General features: G+C 42.8%; 1 protein-coding gene across 5 annotated transcripts; it reads left to right on the plus strand.

Annotated features, from left to right (window-relative positions):
• The first annotated feature begins 7,135 nt into the window (after window positions 1-7,135).
• On the plus strand, window positions 7,136-20,613 carry LOC126053048 (granulocyte-macrophage colony-stimulating factor receptor subunit alpha-like). Of its 5 annotated transcripts, none has more exons than XM_049834623.1 (10): window positions 7,136-7,254; window positions 8,029-8,126; window positions 11,088-11,217; window positions 11,310-11,485; window positions 12,805-12,944; window positions 16,587-16,625; window positions 17,610-17,739; window positions 18,173-18,269; window positions 18,413-18,494; window positions 20,185-20,613. In XM_049834623.1, the coding sequence occupies exons 2-10, from the start codon at window positions 8,030-8,032 to the stop codon at window positions 20,257-20,259; spliced, it is 966 nt and encodes a 321-aa protein (XP_049690580.1). In that variant the 5' UTR covers window positions 7,136-7,254; window position 8,029; the 3' UTR covers window positions 20,260-20,613. The 5 variants fall into 5 exon arrangements, 4 of the variants coding, with proteins under 4 accessions (XP_049690580.1, XP_049690578.1, XP_049690581.1 ...); XM_049834621.1 differs by having other exon boundaries at window positions 11,304-11,485; window positions 20,185-20,611; XM_049834624.1 differs by lacking the exon at window positions 16,587-16,625 and having other exon boundaries at window positions 11,304-11,485; window positions 20,185-20,612.
• Window positions 20,614-21,363: the final 750 nt, after the last annotated feature.

Here is a 21,363-nt window from a genome sequence, read left to right on the forward strand (position 1 = left end):
ATTACCTTGCTCTGGTTGATTTGTAATAAATTGAGTATGTTTTGCAAATTGAGTCTGTTTTGCCCGTGACGGTAATAGTGAATGATCTCTCCTGTCCTTATCTCGACCCGCGAGCCTTTTGTTATATTTTCTCTCCCCTATCCAGCTGAGGATGGGGGAGTGATAGAATGGCTTTGGTGGGCACCTGGTGTTCAGCCAGGGTCAACCCATCACAGTCCTGCAGCAGAGGAAATTAGAATAGAATAGAATAGAATAGAATAGAATAGAATAGAATAGAATAGAAATTTCAGTTGGAAGGGACTTACAATGATCATCTAGTCCAACTGCCTGACCAATTCAGGGCTGAACAAAAGTTATAGCCTGTTGTTAAGGTATTGTCCAAATGCCTCTTGAACACTGACAGGCTTGGGGCATCGACCACCTCTCTAGCAATCCTGTTCCAGTGTTTGACCACCCTCTCAGTAAAGAAATGCTTCCTAATGTCCAGTCTAAACCTCCCCTGGTGCAGCTTTGAACCATTCCCACATGTCCTATCACTGGATCCCAGGGAGAGGAGCTCAGCACCTCCCTCTCCAGTTCCCCTCCTCAGAAAACTGTAGAGAGCAATGAGGTCACCCCTCAGCCTCCTTTTCTCCAAATCAGACAAACCCAGAGTCCTCAGCCACTCCTCATAGGACATGCCTTCCAGCCCTTTCACCAGCTTTGTTGCTTCCTCTGGATGCATTCAAAGACTTTTAACATACTTCTTAAATTGTGGGGCCCAGAACTGCACACAGTACTCAGGGTGAGGCCGCACCAACGCTGAATACAGCGGGATAATCCCCTCTTTTGAGCGGCTGGTCACGCTGTGTGTGATGCTCTCCAGGGTGCGGTTTTCCTCTTGGCTTCCCCGGCACACGGCTGGCTTGTACTGAGCCTGCTGCCCACCAGCACCCCCAGATCCCTTTCTGCAGGGCTGCTCTCCAGCCACTCCTCTCCCCATTTCTACTTGTGCCTGGTGTCAGTACATCCTAGGTGCAGAATCCAGCATTTGTTCTTGTTAAACTTCATGCCATTGATGATTGCCCAATGCTCCAACCTATCTAGATCCCTCTGCAAGGCCTCTTGTCCCTCGAGAGAGTCAACAGCACCTCCCAGTTTGATATCATCAGCAAACTTGTTAATGGTGCATTCAACTACCACATCCAGATTGTTGGTAAATATATTGAACAGAACTGGCCCTAGAATTCAGCCCTGAGGAACACTGCTGCTGACTGGTTGCCAGCCAGATATAGCCCCATTCACTACAACCCTTTGAGCTCTGCCCTTCTGCTAGATGCAGAAGGTCAGGAGGAAACAAGTAGTGGCAGAAGGCTCAGACACTTGGATCTGTGAGGTATGCGAGGATACCTCTGGCATAGTAGACTGTGTGTCAGGGCAAAAGTGAAAGATGTCATGAGCTGTTTAGAGGTTACTTGGGACTGCAAAGGATGAGCTGTGTTACATGTCATGGCATCCAAGACACAGGAAAGAACGGGAAGGATGTGCTGGAGGCTAAACCCAAGCTGCTGGCAGGAGTCCAGCACATCTATAGTGAAAGTCTCTGAATTACTGCCAGTCTCTCAGTCACAAGCTGAGACATGGGCAGAGCACTAGATCCCAGATCCTATTCTGCCCTGAGCAAGCTAAAATCTGCTCTCATGACATTCAACATATATAGCATGCTATTTGCCTTCCTCCTTTCTCTCAGGATCTTTAAGTCCACCACATCATGATCCTTGCAGTAAAGACTGTTGATGACTGTCACACCTGTGATCAGTTCTTCTTTGATGAATTGCAGATCTGGCTGAGTACCTCCTGCAGTCATTTTGTCCAGCATCTGTATCAAAATATTGTTCCTGGTGACCTCTGCAATTCTCCTGGCTTGCTTGTACCCTGCCAGCAGGTCTCAGGATGGTTAAAGTCACCTCAGGTGGTAGAAATCCTCTCATGGTAGATAAAGTTCTCTCAGGGTGATAAAATGACACTAGACCAGCTTACCTCCAAGAGGCCACCTTTGAAACCAAGTTTTTCTATGATTCTGTGTTTCTAAATAAGCTTTCATTAACAATTGCTTTTAACTTTTTAAAACAGAACCAGAGTAGGAGACTTCTGTTTAAGTTATAACTGCCTAAAGATAAGAGCACTTGCATCATAAGTGGCCAACTAAAGCCAAAGCTTACTTTAATCTTAGGGGAATTAAACAGATAAAGTCTACTGGATCCTCTCCATCCTGCTTCACTCACAGTCGATCACGGCCGTTGGTGCGCTCCCTACATCCCCACTGCTTTCACTACAAAAGCTGCTGAGACTGCAAAGCCATTCAGAAAACTTGTTCACTACCAGCACCCTGAGACGAGCACCAGAAATCCTATCCATGAAACAATGGAGGTGGGAGTCAGAGTGGGATTAAGGTATCCCTTACCCATCCCTGGGCAAAGATGCAATGTAATACTCACTGGGAAAGGATGGTCAGGCTATATAACCTTCTAACCAAGTGGCTCATGTTCACATAGATAGAAGTCCTTTATTCTGGTCTCTTATGGCTGTTCCTCTGTTCTGTGGAGAGACATTTGCTAAAAACTAGAAAGTTCTTGCTGCAAGGACCAGAGAGAGGGCCTTGTCTCCCATTTGTATTTTTTCAGTCTACACAAAAGCTGTAAAACACCAGCATAGCAAAATGCCTAGGCAATTCTTGTGAGCACTCCTATTGTTGTTGGAACAATAAATTATTCTTCAAGCTTTTGGGAATTTTAAGAAAGATTGGTTTTAATCCTGTTCCTTCAGTGACTCTACTCTCTGTACAGCCAAAAGTTTGTAAACAGCCCTAGTGTCCCTGCCCGGATCTCTCTTCTCTCTCTTCTTCTTTCTCTTTCTCTTCTTCTTCTCATTTCTCTTCCACTTCCTGGATCATACTGAGGACATTTGTTACAGGCTTGTGTGGCAGGGGTTTTTGGTATTGGGTGAGGGCCAGGTCCTGTGAGAAGCTGCTGGAAGCTTCCCCGGCTCCAAGCCGGACCCGCCTCCGGCCCAGGCCGAGCCCCTCAGCGACGGCGGTAGCGCCGCTGGGAGAGTGGAGTTCAGAGGGGAAACCTGCGGTGGAGAGAGGGGTGGGACGTGAGAGCCAGAGCAGGGCCCGAGTGCGGAGTCCTCCTCCCCTGAGGAGGAAGGAGCGGCAGAGACCAGGGGTGAGGAACCGACCCCAACCCCCATTGCCGGGGGGAGGAGGGAGAGAGAACCGGGAGGGGGATTGAGCCAGGCGGGAGAGAGGGGTGGCGGGAAGGAGTTCAAAGATTCGGTTTTACTTCTCAGTATCCTTGTTTTGGTTTGATTGGTAGTAAGTTAAATTGATGTTGTTCCTTCCCCAAGTTGAGCCTGTCTTTTGCCCGTTAATTGGTGAGTCATCCCTTGTGTCCTTGTCTCGACTCATGAGTCTTTCTTCATATTTTCTCCTCATCCTACCAGGGCTGGGGGAGAGGACTGAGTGAGCAGCTTCATGGTGCTTTGTTACCAGCTGGGCTTAAACCACAACAGCACTCAACACTGAATTTCTGACCTCTGAAAGGTAACATACTTTGGTAGCACCATCAATAGCACCAGCTTTGCTTGGTTCTGGTTTTTTTATTTTTTTGATTTGTTTGCATTTTTGAAAGCCTTAAGTGAAGACTTGCCCCAGATATAGGCAAGTAAAGAAATCCCCCAGGTAGGATAGTTTGTCCTTTGTTTGTGGTAACACCACTGCCTTTGTGGGCTGTTTGGATTGTTCTGCTGCAGTATATTCCATTTTAAAAACAAAAAGTACCCAAACCCCAAAACCTCAAAACCCAGACTTCCTCATTTTGTTACAGAGGTGCATAATCTGAGAGAGCAGCAGAGAGCACACTGCTCCTCTGCTGCCTGCTCTACAGGCTTAGGAGATCTTCACAGTGGGAGCATGGGGCTTTGTCTGGGGTGCACAGGTAGCCACCCAGTTCAGAGTTCAACTGGAGAAGGAGAACCCAGCACTGGCCAGATGTGTTTGCCCTTGTCCACTCATTGCAAGATGTGTAACTGGGATGACTCAGAGGCTGGAGGTTGACAGCACTTCCCAGGACCAGATGTAGGCACAGAAAAAGCACACAGTTGCCCAGGGCAGTCAATGTCCCACTGTATCAATGCTAAACAGTGCGATGAAAGGGTGTCTCAGATAAAAACACTGCTCAGCAATCCAGCCACAGCCATCAGTGGGCGCAGTCTTGTGGTCCAACTGCTTCTGCCAAGAAATCTCCATAGAGGTGTGGAGCTACAACCACCTCACAGCAACAGCTGCTCTTAAAAACCATCCCTAAAGTGGTGCAGGATCAGTAAATGCAACTTTTGGTGCAATCGATCCTAGCCTTCCTCCTCCACAGCCCAATCTCTGTGCTGCATGGCTCACCTCAACTCCCTCCCTTCTCTGCTCCTGCAGTGTGAGGTGCCATAGGGTGAGCAGAACTCCTGGTTTGGATGTGTCTGCTGATGGAGTGGGTGCGAGACTGCTTAATGCTCTGGGAACTGACCTGTTGGAGGATGGAGACCAAGGGAGGTGAAAGCCTGGGGGAAAGGAGAGGGAAAGAGAGAGGCATGGAAACTCTGTCTTCCTTCATTTTCCAGAACCCCATTTGACTCTCCATGACATTTTCTACAGCTCTCATTTTATTACCCTGGGCACTTCCCACCCTCCCTTCTCCATGAAAGCCAGTCTGTTACCCCCACAAAGTTCAGTGCCTTCTTCCAAAGAGGAGGGCACAATGAAGTGTGGGGTTTTTCCATTCTTTGTGATCACAAGTCCTTTCTTCCATCTTTACAGCACCGTAAGTGTTCAGAAAAATACCTACATAGATAGGTATGGAATGTCTTTAATTTGGAAGTACAGTGAAACTTCTGACAATGGAGTACTTTTTCCTCTGAATGACTATCTTTCAGATAGACCTGAGGTCTAAACTTTCAGTTGCTTTGTCTGTTGACACCTTTAATGTGATAGGGGTAGTCATAGTGATTCTTATCAAAAAGAGCTTCTTCTATGTCTAAATCTGCTTTTTGTTAGAACATCCACCTACTCTTATTTGCTCCTCATTCCCACTATTTGTTTCATAACTATGCTTCAGAAAAACTTTGTGACATTTTTATTCTCTCCTAGCATTTGAAAAAAGTGAACTCCCATGAATTGGTCCTTATAAAGCCATCATTGCCCTAAACCTTTCCCTCTGAAACCACAAAAGACCAGGCCAAACTCTGTCGTTTCTTTCATGATTACTGTTTCTAGGGATGACTGGAGTTTTTTAAGTTCTGGTTGCTCAAGGTGAGTTGTTCATCTCCTCAGCCAATACTGAGGTACTGACAGACATGATCAAATGCATGAACGCAACCATAGGGTGTCATTTAATACATTGTTTTTCTGTTCATGCCTTGCTCTAGGCTTCTAGTACTGCATGTGAGCAGAAGTGGAGCTGGTTCAATTCTCATTTTTGTAGAAAATACTTTTGCAGTCAAAAAGTTGCTGTTACCTTCATACTATATGAATTGCAAAGAAGAAAGCAGGACAGATATCCACTTTGGGGTATTGGCTGGTCTCAGTGACAACTCAGTCATTCATGTTTACAAGCAACGTAAGAGAATGAACCTGAAAAATGGCGGTCCTCTTATAGCTTATCAGTCATCAATCTCACACTCAGAGGAATCTAGAAAGCAGAAACACTCATAAGTCTAGGCATTTCGGGGTCTCTAGAAAGTAAGTTCTCTTTGTCCTCAAAGACAGTCAGCACTGCAGTATCTTTGTTTTTTTCTTTTGGAAATAACTATCTTAGTTATGTATGAATAGCTGATATATGAACTACTGCTGATATGGTTATATCATTTCATATGTCAATAAAGAAGCCACAGGATAAAAAAGATCTTGGGATTTTGATAAAGGTGAATCCTGGAGCATCCTGGAAGTGTGCTGGGCAGTAGTTGACTTTTTCCAAATATAATAGGCAAGAAATAGGAGTGGTAGAGAAGCACATGGAAAGTTCTGTCTCCTACAAGTTTTTAACTCCAGCAGAACAGATCTGCCTCTTTTTAAGAGGAAAACGTTGATGTATCTTGCTGTTTGAAAAATGTCATGTTTTCTAGTGATATTTCAATTTCAACATGTGAAGAAAAGAAATTACTTTACATGGATCATAAATATCCATATTAAGTAAATTACATTGTATTCTGTGAGGCAAAGCCTTTCAAGGTATAAGGGAGCTTTTGATGTTTTATACTGTTTATAATAACCCTCTCCTTTAGAAATTGTACAACTGTGACCTGAGAAGGGACTAAATACTCAGCAGCAGGCCCTGGAGTAGATTTTTGTAGTCAGATGCTTATTACTTCCAATTTCTTGTCTGTTTTTGCAGTGGCTTGTGGTTTGTTTTTTTGACACTGGGAGAAATAGACTGAGAACAAACCTCGATCACAACTGGGTGATAAGATATATCTTATTTGAAGACTTCCTATCCAAGACTTTAAATACTCTTTTTTTCACAGGCTTAAGGAACTTTTAAAATTTGCATTGTCATCTCCTTGAGTGCCCCCATAGACCATCCCTGCCCAGCCCCCCGGGACTCCCCCCACCCTGCCCAAGACCCCAGACCCCATGTCAGGGGCCGTCAGCCCCTGCCCCAGCAACACTCCGTCTCCCCACAGCCCTGCCTTGCCCGGCCATGGCCCCCCCCGAGCCGGGCCTACATGCAGGCCCATGTCCCAGCCCGGCCTCGGCCTGTCCCGTCCCCGTCCCCATGGAGGTGCCCGATGCCCGGGGCTGGGGCCGCCCCGGTGCCCCCGGCTCCTGGGGGGGTGGGACGGGCCCTGGGTGCCAGGCCCTGCCCTGACCCACCATAGGAAGCCCCCCCAGCCCCCAGAGGTGGTTAGTATTGAGAGATGCTCACTGGATTCCCAAGCACCAGTGGGCTCTGTAAAGCAGAAAGGAAAATTTAACCAGCTAACTGCTTGTTCACGTTACGTGAAATCATGAGTTCTGCAATAACGTATTTGTCAAGAATTGGGAGGGAAGTGATGAACATCATATCTTGCAACACTTCCGATGGCACAACAGTTCCCCAAAATACAAGCAGCAAGGCAGACAGCCCTATTTTTAGCTATACAACCATTTAAAATGCAAGTCTCCATCCTCTCTGAGCCTGAAGACTATGACAGAAAGATAAACAAGATAAAGACATATTGAAATAGGAGGTGGGTCCATCTTTATTTTTCCGACTATTTTGCTTGCTGAGGTATTCACAGACACTCTAGGAAGTCCAGGGCTGGAGGGGTGATGTCCCAGGCAAAATCTAAAAAGCTGTCAGAGGAATACATGGAGCTAAGTTTTATGAAGTTTCTTGCAAATAAAGTGCCCACTGCCTCTAAGAAACATCCTAGCCACAATTTTTATTTTCTTACTGGGTTTGGTACTGGATCTGTAGAAGTTAGACACCTCTCCAAGATCCACTTTTAAGCATATACTCAAAAACATCCTTGACAGTACATGAACTAACACCCTCATCAAACTTGCTATACTCACCATTGGATAACTCAAGATGATTGATATTGCTGTGACCCATTTTGATATTTTCTGTTTGCAACTCTTTACCCACCTGCTTCACATCTATTCATCCTAACCTTTGTATATAGCAAATAGAAAAATAATCTCTAGACCTTAAGACAGCAGTCACCAAAAATATGTGTGTATGTAACATTTACGCAGTGCTCCTGAGATCAGAAGCTTTACGAATCATTACACAAATTGTTTTGTAACAGAAAGGGACGACTTCTTAAACTTTGTTACTCTTTATTTGAACATTGACTGCTTGAGAAGTCTATCTAATCTTTCCTCCCACCAGTACTGAGAGTTGGTCAGATGGTATAGCAGCAGGCATATGAGCAGCTCAAACTATACAAATTTAGGGGAGAGTGGTTCACAATGGCATCTTTCACCTTAAGCAAGTTTCACTGTTCTCTGTCTCCAAGGATGAAGAAAGAGATGACCGCTCCTCTTACACTCATCTTCATGACCCAGTGGATGTTGCTGATCACCCAGTTGTGTGTTGGCTGGCACTGCACAGACTGTGAGTAGAACACTTCCATGGGGCAATCCTCCAAGGTGGAGTGTAACATGCTTCTCATTGTAGGTAGTTGTGCTTAAGTTGCCTTCTGTCTTAGATGTGCTAGGTAGTAACCTCTGCACCCAAAACTCTGGGAATCAGTCTTGCACCTTACTGGTCCTATTATGTGACCCTTGCAGTGGAGATGCCAGAATCACTCATTAGAAATTTGATGCTGAATCAGTGGAAAATGGAACTGAGTTGACTGAGCAGCAGGAATTTCACTGAGGACTCGTGTTCACTGACTGCAGGAGATTTTACCAAGACTATAGTGGTAAATTTGCCATGTAAAGTTTTAAGAGAGATAAATCATTACACTTTCTTCTTTTTCTTTCATATCCTTAAGTAACTGAAAAAAAGTATCCTTGGTAGGAACAAGAGAGTCTGTGTTTTAGCAGTCCTTTCCAGTTTTTGTTGAGACCTGTCTTGGTACTGAGGCATATTTGCCCTCTCTGGCTGTTCTCATGAAATTCTTGCCATCAGAGGACTCTTCTGGAGTCAGGGCCTTGATGGGACTGATGTGTAAGAGTACCTTTTTTCCTGGTTTCAGAGGAACTTTGGTGAGAGGCATCTCATGCTGTGTGGATGAGAATTTTTAAGTACAAAGGACAGACTGAATTAGATACATGGGTCCTTATCTGACTTACCTAAAAACAGGACATAAACATTCAGGAACTTTGGAGGTGCAGTGATGTGCTTGCTCAGGGCTGACTGGTGTGACACAGAAGCCTGTGAAGACACAATATTTCTGGAGTGGCTCTTGAGGGCCAAGCAGGTTCATACAATCGTAGAATGCTTTGGGTTGGAAGGCAACTTTTAAATATCATCTAGTTCAACGTCCTTGCCATGAGCAGGGACATCTTTCACTAGACCAGGTTGCTTAAAGCCCCATTCAACCTGGCCTTGAACAATTCCAGTGACAGATCATCGACAGCTTCTCAGGACAACCGGTTCCAGCATCTTACCACCCTCATTGTAAAAAATTTCTTCCTTACGTCCAATCTAAATCTACACTCTTTCAGTTTAAAACATTGCCCCCTGTTCCGTCACTAAAGTCCCTAGTAAAAAGTCTCTCTCCATCTTTCTTATAAGCTCCTTCTATGTATTGAAAAGCCACAAGAGAGTCTCCTCAGAGCCTGCTCTTCTCCAGGCTGAACAACCCCAACTCTCACAGCCTTTCTTCAGAGGAGAGGGGTTCCAGCCCTCTGATCATTCTTGTGGCCCTCCTCTGGACCCACTCTGACAGATCTGTGTCTTTCTTGTGCGGGGGACCCCGGAGTGGGATGCAGTACTCCAGATGGGACCTCACAAGAGCGGAGTAGAGGATGAGAATCACCTTCTGCGACCTGCTGGCCACACTGCTTTTTATGGAGCCCAGGATACGATTAGCTTTCTGGGCTGCAAGCACACATTGCCGGCTCATGTCCGATTTTTCCCCCACCAATATCCCCAAGTTCTTCTCTGCAGGGCTGCTCTCAACCCATTCATCCCCCAGCCTGTATCGATACTGGGGATTGCCCCAACCCAGGCGCAGGACCTTACACTTGGCCTTATTGGACTCCACGAGGTTTGCACAGCCCCACTCCTCAAGCCTGGCCAGGTCCCTCTGGATGACATCCCTTCCTTCTAGCAAATCAACCGCCCCACTCAGCTTGGTGTCATCTGTGAACTTACTGGGGGTGCACTCGATCCCAGTCTCTATGTCATTAATGAAGATGTCAAATAGTACTGGTTCCAGTACAAACCCTTGAGGGACACTACTTGTTACTGGTTTCCACTTGGACATTGGGCCGTTGGCAGCTGTAAGGCTTTGGATGCACCCATCCAGCCAGTTCCATAGCTATCTAACAGTCCGACTGTCAAATACATACCTCTTATAAGCCACTGGCTGTGTCTTCCTTCACCACTGCATAGACAAGGCACCTGTATGACTTGCCCAAATTAGGTGCTAGTTTTTAGAAAGCTAATGTTAGTGGAGATGAATCTCAAGCCAGCTCCTTCCCCAGGCAGTCATTTTACACTTTGCAGAGTTCCATCCACAATAATGAAAGGTCTGACAGAATTTACTCCTCTTTGTATGAGAGGGGTAATATATATGAGACTGTTAAGAGAATGAGGTACAAGATCTGCTCATTTAAGCAACATGGAGTTGGCATGTACAAAATTATATTACTTCCTGGCTCATCAAGCTCAAAGTATTTGCTGATTCCTTATAAAAGGATGGATAAATCATCCTTCCTTTTAAAAGGTATGCTTAGTCTCCTTCTTGGGTTTTGTTGGGGGTGGGGGTAAAGGAGTAAATTGATATGTTCGTGATCAGGAGAAGATTCCTCATGTTAATCTCAGGTGGAAGAAGGTATTGCTGCAGAGCACAAACACCTCACAAGTTTACATACACATCTCCCTGAAGTCTTGAAAAGCCTCACAGCTCTGCACTTGGGTTTCTTTCCCTCTCTGGAGTCCACAGGGAAGCTCCTCATTCTCTCCATTCATTTGACAGGATGCTGAAGAGCATCCTTCAGATACAAATGCTACGGCAGGGTACTGAAGGATGACGGGCACATGTTTCACTTTGTGGCATTGTGGCACCAGTGTCTCCTTTTGACCAGGAATAATTCAAATCACAGGGGTAGCCACTTTAGGTGTCGGACTGTACTAGAGCAGTGTAGGATCCCCTGAGACTTATTCTATCAGATGCAGCTATAATCATATCTTTGGAGGATTTATCCATGACAAACTCTTCATTGAATCTATCAGTGCAAACATCTTCCAGTGTAACTACCTAAAATGAAGCAAGTCATTCCTAACCCAAGCAATAACCAGCTGGCGTTGCAGGTGTCTAACATATCTCAGCATGTGCCAAGATCCTCCAGCTTGGAACAGTCACACAACTTTTCCTCATCACGGATATTCCTGTGTTTGCAGGCATGAATGGGTCAGCCATTGAAAACTTCTCCTGTGTGATTTATAACATCTCCCTCATGAACTGCACTTGGCAGCCAGGCAGGGATGCTCCAGGAGATACCCAATATTTTCTCTACTGGCAGAACTCGAGGTAAGTAGGTCCACTTGAGTCCAGGGAAGTCTGAATTCTCATTCGACACATCACATTGACAACATTTAACTAAATTACCTTGCTAGAAACAGGTATGAAGATGCAATGGAATGTGAGCTCTACGTTAAAGATGAAAATGGCAGAAACACAGGATGTATGTTCCAAAATGTGAGCATAGAGCCTGAAAAAGCTTACTTCCTGGTGAACGGGTCTAGCAAAGATGCCCTGATCCAGTTCTATGATGAGTACATTCAACTGTATAAAATTGGTAAGTAAATAATTTCTTTCTGCATTATTTTCATTATTGCATGCAGGTAGTAGAGCATTTATCCCTGAGAAGGAAGCAAGTACCCTGTCTCGCCTAGAGTTGAAAGTAAGAGACTGTGACCTCTTCAATAAAATCTGTTCCTCAAGCAGAAGAGCAATGAGGGAAAATAAGCAAGAAAGCTCCACAGCTGCAGCCTGCCTCAGATTTGTTAGCAATCTACCCTTACTGTTTTCAGTTTTTTCTCCAACAAGGTCCAAAGGACTTTAAGAGATGATTGTGCTTCCCCCTGCCGTCCTTTCAATCGTGGCCAAAGACCTTTCAACAGAGGAGACTTTTCAGGAGAAAGTTATCTGAGCACTGGTTTGTGGTTCTCATTGCCAGTGGGGATGGCATACAGTGACACCATACCCTTGATTAAAGACATCAGTATGTGTACAAAAGCACCCCTGAGGTGCTCTACTCGGAGGCATCCTGTGCAATTACTTTTACTGTGGCAAAGCCTTTTTGGCAAAGTCCCACTGGTTTTGGTATTGTCTCCAAAAAATGGACAAACGAGGTTTCATCTATAAGGAGAAGGAGTTAAGCTATAATATCACTCATGGCAGATGAAACACAACTGTTCTTTGACCAAATAGCCCATCACAAATAGGCCAGGCCTGTCTCTAAAGATTGATGTAAAGTAGTAGTCTAGCAGAAACTAAGCTTTCCTCTATCAACCTTTTAGCACCCTTTCTGTCAAGAGTGGCTGTCTTTTGCTGTTACAATAATCAAGTCCTCAGCGATGATCAAAATATAAAAGTCCTCACATTTTTGCTCACATCTGTGAAATTAGGAAATTTGTATGGCTAATTTTTTAGAAGGGGGGGGGAAATAAACTGCATAGTTCACAACACCAAGCAAGCAACACTTTCATGTCACAGCAGCATTGTGTGAGGAGGCTTGAAGAAAGAAGTGACCTTTGGCTTTCTTACATTAGGGTTAGCATCAGCTCATCCTCCTGCAGTAAAAAACATCCTTATAAAAAGAAGACAGGACTCTACCTTATTTACCTAGAAAAGTAAACAGAGGGGGCTTGTATCTTTGTATGCTCCCAAGTAATGTTCCCCGCCTTAGTCCTTGTTTTTTCTGATACTGGGGACAAGATTTAAAGAACTTCTGTCTTTCAATTATTTCTAACAGAGTTCCTAAGAAAAATAGATACAAATTAGTATCTTTCTTCATAGAAGTGTTGCTTGTAATTGCACTCTTTTATCAAAATAAAAACAGATCAAGAGATCAAGAGATTTTAATTATTTGAATTCTTGGATATATCATTTCAGAAAAGCTCATGCCTCCATCAAATATCACTGTCAACTGTGATGAAACTAAAAATTATTGCATAATTCAATGGCAACAACCCCAAATAAGTCATTCTAACAAAGACAACTGTTTTAAATATGAAATCAACATAAAGTATAAGGTAAGAGGAATTTCTTTACCTACCTCTACCATTAATACGTATGTTTGCATTTAGCAATACATATGGGTGAAAAGAAAAATCAGTCTCTCTTGTATGGTGTAGCCTTCCTCATACGTAGCACTGTACTCCTTTGTGGTTTTGCCTTTCAGCACCATGTTATGCCATACTGCCCCATTTTTTTTAAATTCCTGTTCCCCAAGTGAGATATTGCTGGAAATACACTGGATTACTGTGACGGTGTGGGACTAAGAGGAGAAGGATGGTTAATCAAGACTTGAACATATCACAGCTTTGGCTGTGCCAAAACTCAGAAAAGGCACTTCTTTCACTAAGACCTGTTGGAGCCGTCCTGGACTGGAGGCCTTCCAGTGGTGACTGCATCTCTGTGAAAGGGCAGAGCTGGGCTGACTAGAGAAATGTGCATCCACTTAACAAATATGAGTTGATGGAGGTGAATGAAATTTCTCTACATATGAAATGTAAATAGCTTATCCAGATATATGTAAGCAACACACCAGTTGGTTCAAAAGTTGAAGCTGTATAATGTTAAATAAAAGGAAAATAAACGTGAGAGACAGCAGAGAGGCAGTGTGGATAAGCACAGGTTATTGAGGGAATGATTTAAGCTACTGAAGGTCAAATTCAGACCTTGGCTTTACGAGTCTTTTTGCAGCAATAAGGAAGGAGTGAGATTGCTGTTTTCTGTTGCAAGAGTAAACCTAAACCACTGTAACTGTGGCAGAACTGCGTTACATGACCACAGGGTGGCAGACAGCGACTACAAAGGAAAAACCTGACTGTACTACAACCAGATTTGGCCACTTAGTGGCTGATGGAAGGCATTCCCTAGATTTCTGCTATTGGCAACTTCTTAGTCTGGATCGGGCTTGCTATTTCGTAGATGAGTTTTCTTGCAAGCCCAACTAACCGCTGTGAAACTGAAATACTTCTCTGAATCCCTTGGCCATTGCAGCAAAGAAAGCTTGCAGAAAAATCTGTGTGACGTTAGAATAAAAGTATATTGCAGTAAAGCAATACATACTTCTTAACGTCTTTTAATATGCCTAATATTCGGTTTATAATGAATGTTCGATTCACACGTAGTCTGAATTGCCTAGCGTTTTTTTAATAGTCATTAGAAGTTTTCTGAATTTCTAAATTTGACTAATTATGTCAAGATCCAGCAGTTACTGTGTTGCAAAATTTATTGCTTTACTACTGCCAGGTATAAACTTGTATTGTTTTACTAATACACTGTGAGCAACATATATTGTATTACAGTCAGCCTTTAAACTTAATTTTCACAATCGGAAATTACTTGCCTTGGGAGCACACAAAAAAAAGGATATGTCCATGAGTACATAATTTCAATCCCATTTTTGCATGTCTGACACTGATAAACTGAATTTGCTGAGACTCTTGGTTTCTTCTTCAGCTATATTTTAAGTTAAGGCTTTATAGATCAGGATACCTGGGAAACCTGAAGGCAAACCTTGCCAGTGAAAATGGAGCTAAAAAGGCAGCAAATACCTCAGCCTTTCCCATGGCCCTTGTCATCAGTTTCCACCAACTCTGAGCAACAGGCCTACATTCTCTTTAATCTCACTTTCGCTGCCGGTGCACTCATAAAAACCTTTCTTGTGTTCACCTCCCTCACTGGTCTCAACTCCAGCTGAGCTTTGGCTTTCCTGACTCCATTCCTGCATGTGCAGATGATGTCGTCGGATTCCTCCCAGATCCCTTCTACATTCTGCATACTCCCTTTTTGTCTCTGAGCTCCCATTCAAGCTTCATGTCCTGCCATGCTCACCTGGCACACTTGCTTGATCTTCTGGACACCAGAATGGACCATTCTTGTGCTCTGAGGAGGCTATCCTTGTAGATCAGCCAACAACTTTTTGCCCTCCAGGGCAGTTTCCCTGGAGTACCAAGGCCTGTGGCTGTGAGCGTTTCTCAAGCTGACTGAAGAGGGCTCATCTGCTTCCTTTTCTTGACCGGTAGATCTGGAACAAACACCTACTACATTGCCACCTGTGTTGGTCTGTCCTCTGATGCCTACTCACAAACTCTCTTACTGGTTCATCATTTGTCCCAAGACAGAGCTCTATGTACTCAAAGTACTCCTTTACATAGAGCCCAAGGATGAGGTTAGCAATCCTGTTTGCAAGGACACACTCAGCCCACTTGCTGAGATGCATGCTATGCCTGCTCAGTAGCCCCTGTTTCTCAAAAAGGGTCCCAAGGTTGTAGAAGCTAAAGCCCTGCCTGTGCCACCAGACTCCAGACCTGCTGGATGAATCCAGTTCTGTTCAAGCCTTTCCCTCTCACTGGAAGGCCTGAGGAGACACCATCTGGGCTTCCTGCCCTTCACCATCTCCCCAGTGCTCTGCAGGCACCCTTGAAACCATCCAGCCTACCCCTGGCCATACCATTGGTGCCCACACAGAAGAGCAGGAAGGGGTAATAGTTCGATAGCCAGACAAGTCTGGCCCTCCTTCCGCAGGATCCTGGATCCTGGCCCCTGGCAAGCAGCAGACCTCCATCAGGTCAGGCCAGTAGGCTAGTGCCGCCATCCTCTGCAGGAGGGAGTCTCTCTTTTCAACATCATACCCATTTTCTCCTTCAGTTTTTTAATGCAGTGCCCTTTCATACATCTTTTCTTCCAAAATATGCAAAAGACCAGCTGTCCTTCTGGAACTCTACTTTCTGAAGTCTTCTATGACCTCATTGTTTACATTTCTTATATATTATTTGAGTATAAACACAAAAAAAGGGAAACTATATTGTTGCACTTTCTCCTAGATGGATCTCTGTGCTTAAGTTAGCTTGTTTACAGATTCTAGAAGCTGTCCCGTAGAGCAGCATGCCTTGCAAACTCATGTTCAGGTGCCACATGAGCATGCATGCAGTTGTTTATGAAACAAGTTTGGATTAATTTCATTTAGTTTTAAAATGGAGCATTACAGAACGCAAAATAATTTAAAAAATACATAACTCTGGCAGGCTAATGGAGATGATACGGTCTGCAGTCATTAGTTGTGTGTGGTCACTACATTACATGGTAGTCGTTATGGCTATTCAGAAGAGATGAGTGAATTTTATTCTGTCTATCAAAAATGGAGTTGGATGGCAGCCTAAAATATCTGTGAATCCATGTCAGTCCTGAATATTTTTATCTGAGAGGAAAGAAAACAATATTTATATAGTATTTGCAATTAAATATAGTGACATTTATTGTAAAAGATAAACACTAGAGGTAAACTAAAAAGTTTATTTCACAGATTTTTATCTTTTTTTTTTTTTCCTAGTGGGTGTAAGAATAAAGTTACAGTTTTCATTCAGGTCTGGTTTGCTTGTGTTGCAATTTATTCACCAATATGAAATAAAATTTATTTCTCAACTCTGGTGGTAAGGAAAACAAATACTTTTCCATAGAAGAATTAGTACTAAATAAACTTGGCATTGTATATGAATTATATATTAGACACTAAATGTTAGATAAATTACTAGTTCTTCTGAACAAACTGTCAAATAGATAAGAAAGAGTAATGCAGAAAAGGGGGACAGTAGATAAAAATTACTTATTATTTAAACACAAAACAAGCAATCATAAAAATGAAGGGTTTTTTTCTCAATTTACAGGATAATCCTGAAGGGAAAACCAAATATACTTCTATACAAGTAAGTCTGCTTGTTCTACTAATCAGCAATACATGTTAGTTTCATAGTCATTTGTAAAAAGTAAATAATATGCAAATGCCTTTAAATCAGTATGTGTTCAATGTCCTATGCTTTATGAGATCCTTATTTATGAATTTCATGAATGTGTTAAACTGCTAAATCATCATGACATATGTCATTTATTATACATTCAGGGGCAGAACTATATTACTATCCTGTAAGTATTTTGAAAATCCTTCCATTTTACATTATTTTGTCCATTCTTCCCCTCAAATATTTGGAATAGAATTTGAAGTTACACATCAGTGACAGCAGAGAAAAGAGACACAGAGAAAACACCTCCTAGGAATTTAATTTTGTTTATGAAAAACAAAGACCACTAAAGCCCTTTGGGATAGAGGCTGTCCTCCAGGTATGCTGCACCTCCCTCTAACCAGTGCAGCTTGCATATCCCACCTCTACCCTGAAAGTCTCCAAGAGCAAGCGAGTTTCAGTAAATTCTAGCAACACTAAGTACTGCAGTCTTCTACTTATTTCACAGGTTTGGCTGAAAAAGTTATGCTTTTCCTGAAAAGTCATAATGCAAAGACTGAGGAAGGCGAGGTGCATGCAAGCAGTTTATTCCTCAAATCACTCAAAATGAGACAGTTCTATTTTTCTGCCTCTGCCAATGTGCCAAGGGAAGTTAACAATAGATCAGATTACATTGTAAGAAATTACAGGATATAGTTTAAAACACAAATAGCTTCTAAACAAAAAGTTTATTGAGTGGCAGGTTATTTTTTAAAGAAGATACACGGATACGTACGTATTATATACATAATAAACATGCGTATGGGGGGTTTTTGCCTTGTAACAGCAGTCTACTTTAACGAGCAATGTTCTCCTAGCATTGTAAAAGTTTCGCTGGTAAAAGGAGCTTCCACATTATCAACGCCTAGCTATGTAACAAAGAAAAACATCTCAGTTTTGCTTTGTTTTTAGGAATGGGCAAATAGTCACACATTTCAAAGATCCAATACAAGAAAGAAGTACCTCTTGAAAATGAGAGCTGCTGGCAGCGCCTGCTTTGTGAGCCCAGCCTGGGGAGAGTGGAGTGCACCAGTTGAGTTTGGTAAAAACAAATCCGTGCCTTGGGCTACTCTTCCCCCAGCGATGTCCTGTCTACCTCACACATTGCCACACATCTATGGACACAAAGATCTATAAAGGGTTGGCAAATATTTTGTTTCACTGCATGCTACAGAGAAGAGGAGGAAGAGACTTAATACATCTCTTAACACTCTAATATTGGAAATAAATATAACAAGTTACACATTTGCAGCTGAAGTGCGTACCTGCTTACTACAAGGGATGGACAAACAGGCTCAATGTTATCCCTTCCAGCAAACATTACTGCTAAGGTGTTAAATTAAAGAACTGATTTTTTATACCAAGTGAAAACTTTCAGACTGACATTCACCAGTCAGTCACCACAGTAGTCTGACACAGCTGTGCATCTGTTTCTCTTTGTTAATAATAATAATTTATGACTGTTTCTCTTTCAGGAAATGAAGAAATTATTTCTTCTTCAGTATGGATTTTACTTGTGGTAGCTATTGCAACATTCTTAGTGGTAATCGGCGCAATTTTGTTCTGCAAAAGGTAAACAACTTATGTGTTTATTTTATTTTGTGTGAGTGTATGAAACATCTGCAGTTCTTACACAAATAAGGTAGAGGTGTCTCTGTAGTATAGATAAAACCTTTTCACTCACACTTTTCTATTTCATGCCTTTTGATCTCCAGGACTGGCTGTTGGAAAGCAGCATTTCCACAAATCCCAGAGCCAAAACAAGTACTTCGTGGACTGCCTGATACAAACCCAAAGGTATGTTCTCTTTCTATTTTATATTAAATGCATGAAATACATACAAGGCTCTATTGCAGGTATTTTTTAAATGACAAGGAGCTTAACACATAGGATAGCTCTTTGTCATATTTTGAGGAATTACAAGAGAAAATCAGCAGGCAAGTTTGTTAAGGGAAATCAAATGCAGTGCTAATCCAGACGCAGGAGGGGGTTTCTCCCATTTAATAGGGCTGATGCTCCCACTGGTAGGTCCAGACAGCAGCAAAGGCCGTGCATTTTCCCAACACGAGGCACTCGCACACAGAGGACCCTAATGCAGCCAGCCACGAAGACCAGCACAAGGTACTTTTGCTGGCACCACGTCAACACCAACAGCAGTCATATAAATAGGGTCACAGACAGCCCAGTCCTGCTGCTCCTCTCTGTCTGAGCAGGGCTGGAGTTTGCCAGTGAGACATGCATACACCCTCACTCTCCGCATTCACAATAACCATAAATTCACAAGTTCCTCACATCTGATCTCTGTGTCCGGACTGTGGGTCCCCCCACCAGGTCACCAGCTCTCATTTTGGGTCTCTCCAGGCACAGGTCTTCTATTCACCCACTAGTCCAGCTTCAGTGAAGTTTGCTACCAAGTTAGACAGGATAGAAAGGAAGATAGGATTCAAAACAGGATTTTGTAATGTACCGTCATCGTGGTTTAGCCCCAGACAGCAACTAAGCACCACACAGCTGCTGGTTCAGTTCCCCCCCCCCCCACCCAGTGGGATGGGGGAGAGAATCAGGAAACAAAGTAAAACTTGTGGACTGAGATAAGAACAGTTTAATAAAACAGAAAGGAAAAAACTAATAATGATAACACTAATAAAATGACAACAGTAATAATAAAAGGATCGGAATATACAAGTGATGCACAATGCAGTTGCTCACCACCTGCTGACCGACACCCAGTTAGTCCCCCTGTGGCGACCACCCCCACCCCCATTCCCCCCAGTTTATATACTAGGCATGATGGCACACGGTATGGAATACCCTGTTGGCCGGTTTGGGTCAGCTGTCCTGGCCGTGTCCCCTCCCAACTTCTTGTGCCCTTCCAGCCTTCTTGCTGGTTGGGCAGGAGAAGCTGAAAAATCCATGACTTTTAGTATAAACAACTGAAAACATCAATGTGTTATCAACATTCTTCTCACACTGAACTCAAAAACAAAGGATAAACTCTATCCCAGTTGAAATCAGAATAGGCACAGATTGTGGTGGTCAGACCAGTATACCAACCAGCAGCTTACTTGCACCCGTTTCTTGTCCAGCAATTTCTCATGTCATGTCCAGTAGTTTCTCATGGTCTGTTCAATTAGCTAAACTTCAGGCCAATGTGTACTCACCTACTTTCACACCTTAGCAAAGTTAATCTTTTTGTATTAATTTGTTTGAGAAGGTTTGTGGTAATCTGGATGGTGCGTTGGAGTAAAGCACATGTTCTCCCTGCCCACCTCTGGGCCAGTCAAAAATCATGTGTCAGCACTACAAAGTTGCTGAAATTTCATTGTTATGGCCAGCTAAGGAAAACTTATCAGCTAAGAAATAAAGAAATGAAATATTTCTGTGTAAAATATGCAACAAAATTTGAAATACTCTCTGAATTGTGCATAACTAGAGGCTAACCTAACCTTATGTATAAAACTAATGGAAGTTTTTATTTTCCTTTCAGCTGATGGAGAGCAAAATTCAGTCAATAACATCTGAAAATGAAGAGATAATATTAATTACTGATGTAGTGAAATAACAAAGAAAAACTGAGGAATGTGAAAGTGCATTTCTTAGCTCAGGCAGATGCATATTCCTGTGGAAATCTGGAATAATAGAGAGGCTTTTTTCACTTTCTTCCTTTTCTTGACAAAAACAGCAGTGCAGCCAAAAGAAAATGATACTTTACATGTAATTTTTTGAAATGCCATTGTATTTGCTCTTAATTTGGGCTGATTTTAACTGTTTGGGTAACTTGTTCTTATTGAATATCTTTGATTTTAATCATATAATTGAAATATTTCAGTCAAGAAGTTTTAGTTACATTTTAATTTTTTTTAAGGAAAAAGCATGGATTTGTCTCATACTAAAAGTAATAAGAATAAATTTATTGAGATTAATAAAATTTTTTACAAAAAATTTCTGGTCCCTGAATGCCTTTGTTCTACTGTCAAGAATTGGCCTGTTCATACCTGAGTCTCCTCAGATCTCTTACAGTACTCACTGGCAACTAAAAAAAATGAAAATGGGATTGAAAACAGGCTGACACGTTGAGTGGTGGCCCGTAATGAACAGGACTCTCAAAGGACGGGAGTATGTCTACAACCCTAACTAATCCTACAGCCTAATTGTGTCACAACTTAAGAGATCAGCCACCATAAACTTGATATCAACCCAGAATTTACTTCTGTAGGTACCCAGCTCTTCTTGTTCTTACTACTCACTTGTCTTTTTACTTCTTTCATTCCTTTTTAACTTCTTAGTTTTTTAAAATTTGAGTGCATGTTAGTGTTCACTGCTAACAGTGACTTGGACAATGGGATGAAACGCAGCCTTAGCAAACTGGATGACAGCAAACTGGGGACACTGCCTGATATACTGGAGGGTAGGCCTTCTAAAGAGATGTGAATGGGGATATCTTCTGGAATATTGTTCCTGACGCAGGCTTTGTTAAGCTGTCTTCCTAGAAGCCTGGGAGGCATACTTTGCCCTATTTCAAATTCGAGATTGTGTTCTGCAGGAAAGGCTGTGCTTTATGTTGTTGGGTAGAGTACTGTAAAAGCCCTATTGCCCGTTTTCTCTGCTGAGAGCAGTAGTATCTAAATATGGCAGGCTTGAGAGATTTCCCCAGTAAATGTTAGAT

Source organism: Accipiter gentilis, chromosome 31 (assembly GCF_929443795.1).
Source record: "Accipiter gentilis chromosome 31, bAccGen1.1, whole genome shotgun sequence".
Taxonomy (NCBI): Eukaryota; Metazoa; Chordata; class Aves; order Accipitriformes; family Accipitridae; genus Astur; species Astur gentilis.